General features: G+C 34.8%; 1 protein-coding gene across 1 annotated transcript; it reads right to left on the bottom strand.

The window, feature by feature from the left end:
- Nucleotides 1-3,962: 3,962 nt before the first annotated feature.
- On the bottom strand, nt 3,963-9,206 carry LOC143562023 (homeobox-leucine zipper protein HDG5-like). The gene is made up of 11 exons (XM_077049952.1): nt 9,061-9,206; nt 8,791-8,963; nt 8,593-8,710; nt 6,855-7,019; nt 5,906-6,400; nt 5,709-5,810; nt 5,398-5,610; nt 5,114-5,282; nt 4,708-4,976; nt 4,535-4,630; nt 3,963-4,445 (listed from the first exon to the last, which is right to left on the bottom strand). The coding sequence occupies exons 1-11, from the start codon at nt 9,166-9,168 to the stop codon at nt 3,963-3,965; spliced, it is 2,391 nt and encodes a 796-aa protein (XP_076906067.1). The 5' UTR covers nt 9,169-9,206.
- Between the last annotated feature and the right edge of the window lie 1,077 nt (nt 9,207-10,283).

Genomic DNA, 10,283 nt, shown 5'->3' on the forward strand with positions numbered 1-10,283 from the left:
GACGTGTCAGGCCACGTGGCAGACGTCTCAGGCATCCTGGCGGCACGTGTCGTGACCTCAGAAATGAAGGCGTCGCGATACGCGACGAAGTTAAAAGAGGAGCCCATCGCGTATCGCGATGGGACTCAAATTCAGCTATAAAAGGGGAGCCTCACGGCTCATTCCCCACACACCTCTCACACTCTCTCTCTAGAATTACACTCTCTCTGCCTCGTTTTACGTGACAAGCACCGTTTTGCGTGCCACAGACCCTGCAATCATCACCTCGTAATTCGTTCCAAATACCCGGTGTTTTCCTCGAAGTGCGTGCCAACCAGAAGTAGCCCGACATTCCGTCTCATAGTACGTGCACAACCCGGAGAAACCTACACATCACCTCGATTTGTGTACCAAGAAAGGTGGATCAAGAATGCCTCGATAAACGTGCATATAGAGTAGAAGTGCTGCCCGTATAAACTTAGGAATATCTAACTTTGAATACCGTGCGAGGTAGGGGTTCTTCCTAAGTTATTATTTTATTATTATAAATGGCTTAGATCATAGTCGGAGATATAGCCGAACCTTGATTACAATTAAGTATTATATAACTTTTCTTAAGCAAAGGTTATAGACAAAATATTGTTTCTTCTTGATTAAGAAACGTAAGCAAGTATATACAAAGAGTATAATTAAAATAGTATTTCTTTATTATTAAGAAATATAATATAGTTAATGTTTCTTCTTAAAGAAGAAACTCGGTATAGACGTTTCTTCCTGAAGAAGAAACATAGTATATGATTGGTAAATAAACAAGAGGACTAAAGGTCCAAATGTTCTATACAAACAAATGTTTTTATCAAGGTTAAAGCTATACAAAATGGACTAAAGGTCTGAAGCTAGATCGATGATCTAGTTATTTATACAAAAGGTTATTCTCGTACTATAGGTCCGAGGTAACAAGTCAAGAAGCAGAAAATAGAAAACAGGAATCAGTATCAGAAACTGATTATAAACAGAAAAGGTGAATACGCCCCAAACCTTTTACAAACTCTTTTAGAGACAGAATGTTTACATAGAATTTACGAATCCTTAAAACTTTGTGTTACAATAATAAGAAACGGACACTCTGATTAAGAGTATACATGTGTCTGGATCAATTCATACATGGTGACTCGGCATTTCCCCGAGGCCTGCATATCATCAACATGCCTCTGGAAGTCTAAGGGACTGTTCAGATAAATGATATTGTGTATATAATTAATTGTACAAGGTACTTAGGGTAATTTGATCCCAATGTAGTTGGGTGCCTAATGAGTAGTCACAAAGGTATTATTGTTGATTTCACAAAGGTATTGAAAATATTTTTACAAAGAGTTAGCGTCATTCACCAGCTGTGTGCTGACGTATTTTCTAACCATTTTACAGGAAAACAGAAAGGTTAGGACAAACAAGCAAGGCGGGATAGAAGATTGGAGAATTAGTCATTAGATGCTATCTGATGGCTCAGATATTTTGTTTCAAAATATTATAAAAAGTTAATGTTTTCTAAAGAAAGATATTTGAAATATCAAACGGGTATTTAAACCCTAGTTTTCAATTATAATAATATTTAATTAAAGACTTCCGCTAAATCAAACCATAACTCTGATATTTTTACAAAACATGTATCAACTATTGGTCACACGCCTAGGCCCTAAGTCAGGGTGTGACAGGACACGTGCAGACGGGGGCGTGCCTCATGGAGCACGGGGTCGTGCCTGCCTCTTCAGACTGCCTATAAATAGAGGAGCATGTTGCATTGATCAAGTGTGCTTAAAGAAAATCTCTACACGGGTTTCCCTTATAAAAACACCCACATTACACTCATATTGAAGATCTTGCTGAGGGTTTGAAGACGTGGAAGTTATCATCACCATCATCCATCATAATGCATCACCATTAAAGAAGGAAGATCATTCAACATTTGGTTAGATTGTTCTAGTTTGATCATGTGTTTGTTATCTTCAATCTCTTTTAATGTTCATAATCATGCTCATTATGAGCTAAACTCCATTTACCATCTAAAATCTATGAAGAAGCTTTGTTTTACTTGATGATTATGTTTAACATGTGATTTAGTTTGATAAAGTATATGGTTATTTTGCAATTATCCTTTGATGAAGAAGTGTTTTATCACCTTAATTCAATATATGAAGGTTGATGACTAAAAATCATTCATGTTCACTCATGTCCTTGGAGGCTAGAAATGGTAAAAAAAATACCTTGATAACTTATTCAAGATAAAACATAGATCCTTATGTTGTACTTAGAAATAATGAGATATAAGTTACAAACATAAAGTTGTGAGTTTGTAACAAAACCAAAAACTATAAAATTGAATACTGTTATCAATGTTAAACGAACACCGATATTAGTCCCAATAATACCGACAACGATACCCATGTTGTTAGGTCACTATCGGTTCGGTTCGTAAAGGCTTGCATGATACCCGGCTACCCGCGCTCGGTATAGTGTAGGATACTAAAAGTGTAGGAAGCATTGTTAACGTTATGAAAAAAAGTTAATCAAGCTTATTAATTGGTATCTGGAAATATTGGCTGCTAAAGATAATTAACTTATTTAATTGGAGAGCAATGGTCAAGATCATCACGTCGAAAGCGTTAGCCAGAGGGGGGATCATCAACAACCCCTGCATCCTGCATATTCTACTTGTGGTACTACTGAATCCGAAGATAAACCTGTTGTGGACATAAGTAGGTGTTTGGTGCACTCAAAAGATAGACACTGTTTCTGGGCTTCCACTACAATTTGGTTCTCTTGGTGTTAAGTCAGGGCGGGCTATAAGGGAGGGCCGGGTGGTCGACGGACCCCGGCCCGACATCCCGATAGGTCCAAATTATTTTTTTTTTAAATTTGTATATATATTTTTATGAAAAACATTATATATACATAATGTTTTTTATAAAAATATATATATAAATTTTATAAAAAACATTATGTATATATAATGTTTAAACATAATTACACAATCACTAGTTTGGTCTAGTGGCAAAGAGGTTAAGTGTACAAGAAATGAAAAGGTTTTCAAAAACATAAACCATCACCAATACAAATTATGAAAAACATAAGTCAAACACGTTCCTACGGGTGAACAACATAACGAAGCTACATGCTATAGATTGGGCATCATGGATTTTCAGTTTCTTTTGTTTAACGATTCCATATTTCACAACTATGGGTCAACAATTTAACCGATTTTGTGCTATTTTTTTTCATAAACCTCGCAAAATATAAAACACGGTCTATTTATACACTACATTTTGTTGAACCTTCAATGATCTAACAAATTCGAATTTGCATTAAAAAACATCATCACAAATTTGCCAAAGCCGAATCACTTTAGCCGGTCCAACAAATCTCGTCAGTTGGGTTTAGTTTCTCATAAAACCGTACTTATTGGCTCAGTCCCAAAAAAACCATCAAAACTGTTTGAATCGGTAAGCATTTTGCGTTCAGAAAATGAAAGTAAATAACTGAATTCATAAAAAGTAAAATTATAGGAAATAATCAAAATATAAACTATTTTATATATTAAAATTTAAAAGTCAACAAACACATTCAGGTGGGGCCACGAAAACAAAAGACAAAAAAAAGTCAATTCCCGAACCATTGTCCTTGACCTTGCTGCTGACTGGACTTCATGCATACCCAAGGAACTGATCTGGAGACTACCCTTGTTACCATGCACCGTCTCCCCACCAACTTTTTCTTTATTTATTCACTCCCTTGCCAACTAACTCTCTTCATTACATCCTGACATACTCTTCAGAATACTCATCATCATAATATCAACTAACTTAAATGACACTTCTACCCTTTTAATTTAACCCTACCCCTACACAAACAAACCACACTACATGCATGTCCATAGAGTTTTTTTTTTAACTTTTCAACTCAAAAACAAACAAAATAACAAGACTTCATTAATTAACCTTTGAAGCGGAAACAGTTGATGGCTCGTCAAAGCCATCAACTTTGTTGCCACTGGTAATAACACTGGCTCTGCTACCACAACCAGTGATATTATTATCAGTGGCAACCCCACCAAGGGCGGCAATGATTTGTTGCATTGTAGCTCGAATGTGATTGTTGATCGCGTTGGCACTCGAGAGGTTTAGGTTTGCGGTAGACATGGAGTTGGCCACCACTTGTAGTCCCACAGTCAACATGCAGCCTCTTCCGGTTTCAGCTGAGGAGGCTGTCATGTTGCCACTAGGGTTTTGTCCCTGTACGGGGACAATGACAAACCCTAGAGGGAGGAGTGGGATGCAGGAAGGATCTTCACCGTTCATTGTAAGTTTGATGGCATCAACATCGACAACCGAGTACACCACGAGGCTGCCAGAGTCATCGGTGCAGCTCTCCTGCAGGACTAGCTCGACGTTCTGTGACGAGTTACTAGACACCTATTAACAAAAAGAGTTTCATTTTTTATAACTTGATTAATGTAGACAACTCAAATATTCGTCATGGTCTTCCGGAATAATAAACTTACATTAACACGAAGCAACGAGGTACAATTTCCTGGATGAGAACCGTTTGCAATGTGAGCCACCTCTTCCAATCGAGTCCCATTTGAGATAATATCGAGCTATACACACCAAAATGTTAGACAAAACTGAAATGTATATAATAGATCAAAGAACATGTTTGTAATGAATTATGAACCTGAGATCGGAGACGTCCATCTCTTAAAAGATCAAAAACTCGATAGTGAGGATGAGGAAGCCAGATTGTTGATACTGCAGTCAGGATCAAGCCATTGCGCTGGCCTGGTTCAGTGACTTTTCTAGTGGTTATGCGAACGGTGTCCTCAACTGAATCCGAGAGGGCTGTCCATGATTGCCCACACGCGCTAGTGATGTGAAGTGAGAACATCCTTACCATCCTCTGAGCCACATTCATCAAGTTTGCTCTTGCTTCCGGAGATGGTATCGCTGTAAACATAAGTTTGATGGTTATTAGGCGTCAAACTTATTAATTATCATGACATGGTATAAATAATGATAAACTAAATAATAATAACTATAATAGATAATAAACTCAGTAACACACACAAGTTTGATCATGGTACCTCCAATATCAGATATGTTTCGGGCCATAAGACTCGCAAGCCTCTCACATTGTCGTTGTAAAACAGCTAGCCATCGATGCGCTCCAAATGCCATTCCACTGCTAACATAATCGGTAAAGATCCCGTGAACTGGATCATTTTCAGCCTCGGCATGCTCAACCCAAGTAACCTGGATCAATTGAAGGGCGCACAAATATATTACAAGATAAATCAATTCAAGAAATACTATGAAAAAATTAAAAATACTATATATGTATAATTCTAAAAAGAAATATATTTCTCACCCTTGAATAGCCATTAGGCATGTCTTGTATAATGCAGCCCGAGGGGAACCGCGTGTATCTAGTACGCGAGGGCTGGCAAGTCTCGTGAAAGTTATCCAACGGGAAATCAACGATAGTCCAGCTTCCATCGTCAGGATTGCAAGCACAATAACGAAGAAAATAAATTTCTCTTGCTGGCACAAGTGGGGATAGCATTTGCAGTTCAGCATACATCTGCGCATAACAAAAAAAAATGCCAAAAAAAAACCTTATAAATTCAATCAAACTTGTGCAACATGCTAATTTTGCCACCTCTAAATATATATACGCACCAGCTGCAGGTAAGTGTTTGCAGTTCCATTTACATCAGTACTAACAACTTGTAGCGTTTTCGCACGTGAAATAATTGAGGGAAACAACTCCATCCATTTATCCTATAATACCCAAATCATTACAGTATTAGAAACATACAAAATAGTTACTATCGAACCCGAAACACATAACTCTAAATATAAAAAAGGTGACATACTGCATCAAGAAAAGCATCAACCAGAGTGATACTATTAATAATCACAACCGAGCTAGCGCGAGAAGCTTCATATCTCGACTCATTCGGATCAATTTTCCTTCTGATCGTAAACGGGAACATCTTAGCATATTCATCAAGATTCAGCACTTCTTTCCCAGCATTGTTAACCTGAGTCCAAAGTGGTTCAACAAGCCTGCACATCTTAACAACTTCATCCATGAACGATAGTGCGTATTGGATCGCAAGAGGCTTTTCATCCTCCATGATGATTAAACCATTAGCAGCCGCAAAGTTGGGACCTTCTGGTGCCATTAAAGGGTTCATCTGCATCACGTCATTGCTGTTTGGCATGCCAGCTTGATCAAATGGACTAGGATACATATTCATATCCAAGTCCAGGTTAGAAGTCATCATTTGAGGTAAATGACATTGTCCTTGTGTTTGCATTGGATTACTCCCACAAAACTGACTTGCAATAAGGCAGGCACGATCCAACTGCACGAAAGCATTCGTTTCATTGTTAATTACAACCTTATTCTTTTTATCGATCATCGTTCTAAAAGATGTTAATTAGGACCTATACAAAGTTGATCCAAGAGTCAGCAGACTCATACTTAACCGGCTAAACGATGCAAACAGGGAGCCAGATGATTTAAAGCCTCAATTTCACAGTGAAAAATATTTAAGAAATTTTAGTAATCTTTATTTGTCTCCTTTTTATAAAAAGTTTAAAAAGGGTTTACAAATTCTAATTATTATATATATATTAATTTAATATTTTCAACTATTTTATCATTTTACAGTTTTTAAAACTTATACTTTTGTATTTGTTATATTTTAATTTCCCTGAGAAAGAAAAATATTATAAACTTTAGTTATAAAAATACTATAGTGAATAATTTTTATAATTACTTCTAACTTATTCAAAACAATATCGATAACCAAGTACCTCCTCTTTGAGCCGCGCATTTTCCATACGAAGTTGTTGCTCCGAAGACCCTCCACAGTTAGAGCAAACAAGCGCACACAACGCATTTTGCAGTCCACTATTTTCATGTCTTAGACTCTCGTTACTGTTTCTAAGGATAGCATTTTCCGACCGGTCTTGTTGTGCCTAAATAACAAAATTTAACCGATCTCAGAACCGCGTCTAATAGACATTTAATGTGTTACATTACATGATCAGTCACAAATATTAGTACTATAATAATAAGTATTGACTATTGACTAGTGAGTCATGACTAAATGAACTAGCCTTAAAAGGATGTATATTAAAAGAGTGCGTTCCCTCTTTGGGAGATGATATATTAGTAGGTGTAAGTGGTAACAGTGCGCACCCACAAGCGTATATTAATGAGAAAGCAAACATTCAAGCGTATATTAATGTGTTACTTTCAAGCGTATATTAGTAGGTGTAAGTGGCCATCTCCACTTTGGTGGGATGGTAAAGGCTTAGGCCTTTGGGTGAGAGGTCCAGGGTTCGATCCCTGGCAATGACGGTTTATTGTAAATAGTAGGAGGCAAGCTTAAACATTCAAAAAAAAAAAAAAAAAAAAGCAAACATATACAGTAAATGCTTCTCTACAGTCATCAAAGCGCATGGTTGTGGTTAACGTAACGCTTGCAGACAACTATTCCCAACCCCCTCCCATCAAGTTTCACTATTTATTAAAAACAATATTATAAAACTTTGTCTGACAGCATTTATATCTTAGAGCAAAATAGTAAAAAGTTTGTACAAAACGTGTGTTGTATTTTATAACACTACAGTACTAGACTATAAGCAAAAAACTTTTACTCACTTCAATGTTTTTTTAGAAAACAAATGAGCTAAAAACAAGTTATGTTTATTTACGTTATATAATAATTAAAATTATGCTTTCAAATAAAACAAAAAAAAAATACAACTTATATTTGCTTTTAATGATATAATATTGAAGGTAAATGCACACCGACACACACATGCACACATACATGTATGCGTGTGCGTGTGCGTGTGCGTGTGCGTGTGCTCTATATAAATTGTACCATATTTATAGTTAAGTGAATTAATTATAAACAGAAAACTTAAATTAATTATTAAACATCATTTCCAACTTACAAAAGTATAAAACAGCAAATATGTACTCTCAATTTGTAAAAAATAAAATAACAAACTCACTGATCAGTGATTTTATCAAAAACTTATCATACATATAACTGTAATAAACGGAAAAAACTTGAATTTTATGGTGATAAAACTGTTTTGGAATAAAAATAATTAGTAATTATTTCTTTCCTATATATGTTATACTTGTTTTGTTAAGAATATCAACCATGCAATATACATGTGATTATGATAGTTTGTTTCTTAACATATCTATTTTCTCGAAAACATAAAATCACACAATCTCATTTCATTGTTCTCGTTTAAATTAAAAGTCAAAAACCACTTCCATATTACACAAGAAAAAACAAAGAATATACATAATATCATTTTGTAAAAACAAAATAAATTACCTAAAAATGTATATTTATGTATTCACACACAAAACATATATATATAATAAAAAATCAAAATCAAAATACATCTTGTAAACCGTGTTGGGTGTATATACATATGTACAGTTGGCATTAAATTTTTAGATTTAGCCAAGGTAGCAAGAACATGTATGGACACTCATATGGACCTATGCTAACGTACGCACCTTCATTTGTGTACGCCTATTTTGAAACCAAAACTTCACTTGGCGTGGCTTAAGACCAAGCTCTTGGCTTAATTTCAATCTTCTCTTATCATCTGGATGTGGACATTCCTTAAACAACCTACCAACACACACAAACAAACCTTAATCTAGTCAACAACTCAAGTTTAAGGTAATAAACAATATAGTACTATAACATACGATTCCATTTCTTGGATCTGATGAGCAGTGTGTCTATGATAACGCTTCCTCTTATTCTTCTTAGGCTGTTGTTCATCGGTTTCCACTTCGTTACCCGACAACCAGCCTCCGACTTGATCACTACCCGACCCACTTTCCATTTCCTCCTTTCCTAGTCTCAGCATCTCGTCTTTCTGTAATACAACTCCGTTTTCAATAAAATTTATATCGAAATATATTAATATTAAAAAATTACAATAAAATAAACAAGACTGTGTATTTAGATATTACGGGTATCATGGATGGGAAATCGGAGAAACTAGGCATGAAGTTTAAGTTAGCGAAAATCGATTCGGTTCCACCACCCATGCTTGGCATCACTTGACAATCTCCAAACATGTTTCCTATACAAAACCAAATATTATAATCATTAATCCTTAAAATCAACAACAAGCTAGTGATTTATGTCACATTAGTTACACATGTAACAAAACATTAATAATCCATCAACATGCAACAAATAATGAAAGAAATAATAACACCACCACCATAGGTATATAAATATATATATATTTATATATAGAGATAAAGAGAGAGAGTGATGAATTAGTTACCGGAGTGAATGATCAGTTGTCTATGTTGTAAAAGAGATGTATGTATGTATGTGTTTGTGGGTTGGGAGAATGGTAAATGAGCTGTTACTTAAATACAGTGAGAGGAAACCGATTGAGTCTACTTAGCTGTTACGTACACGTGTTGACATGTCATTTGATGATGCATGCGTTTCGTCTTTGAAAGTCAACGAAAAAGTGGAAAGGAAAAAAGAGGCTTTTCACATATTCTCTATTGATTTTTTAATTATAGATATGCTATATACATGAATGTATTCTAGGAAAATTATAAGATGAATTAATAGCACGAAAACAAAATGTTGGTTGGTTGTAATAGTATTCTTTTAGTCAATGTGTATATTGAAGGAAGATAGTATTGTATATATCGTATCTCATGAATGGTATGTATTCATTTATTTATGTCGGATGAAATAAATATGTTTTTCGTGAGAAAACTATAGATCTTTAATCAAGCCAATTTATTGTTTAAGATTCAATAACAAGTTTTAGTTAATTGGAAGGTAATAGTTGATGAGATAAGTAAAATCACTTTTATACATTTTATTATTTTAAAAGTTATATTATAACATAAATATTTTATCAAGAATTGTACTCGATTATGAAAATATAGATGATATACCATTTTTGAGATAGGATGTATACTATTTGATCTACACCCATATTTTGTTTTTGTGCTATTAATTAATTGATAATCAACTAATTAATAGCACAAAAACAAAATATGGGTGTAGATCAAATAGTATACATCCTATCTCACATATAATATATCATGTAATTATATATAATTTGACACGAATAATAAATTTAATGTAAAGTGTGTGACATGATTATAAATTGTTGATAACAATGTTTCAATTTTTAAGATTAAAAAGTTGCAAGATA

Source organism: Bidens hawaiensis, unplaced genomic scaffold (genome assembly GCF_021521415.1).
Source record: "Bidens hawaiensis isolate Kalapana, Puna unplaced genomic scaffold, B.hawaiensis_p1.1 tig00001179_1, whole genome shotgun sequence".
Taxonomy (NCBI): Eukaryota; Viridiplantae; Streptophyta; class Magnoliopsida; order Asterales; family Asteraceae; genus Bidens; species Bidens hawaiensis.

Excerpts from the sequence above, each read along its gene's own strand:
- LOC143562023 (XM_077049952.1), bottom strand. The coding sequence starts at position 9,168 with ATGTTTGGAGATTGTCAAGTGATGCCAAGCATGGGTGGTGGAACCGAA. Across the intron at positions 8,964-9,060 it reads ATTTCCCATCCATGATACCC|AAAGACGAGATGCTGAGACT; the intron begins GTAATATCTAAA and ends GTTGTATTACAG. Across the intron at positions 8,711-8,790 it reads CAGATCCAAGAAATGGAATC|GTTGTTTAAGGAATGTCCAC; the intron begins GTATGTTATAGT and ends GTGTGTTGGTAG.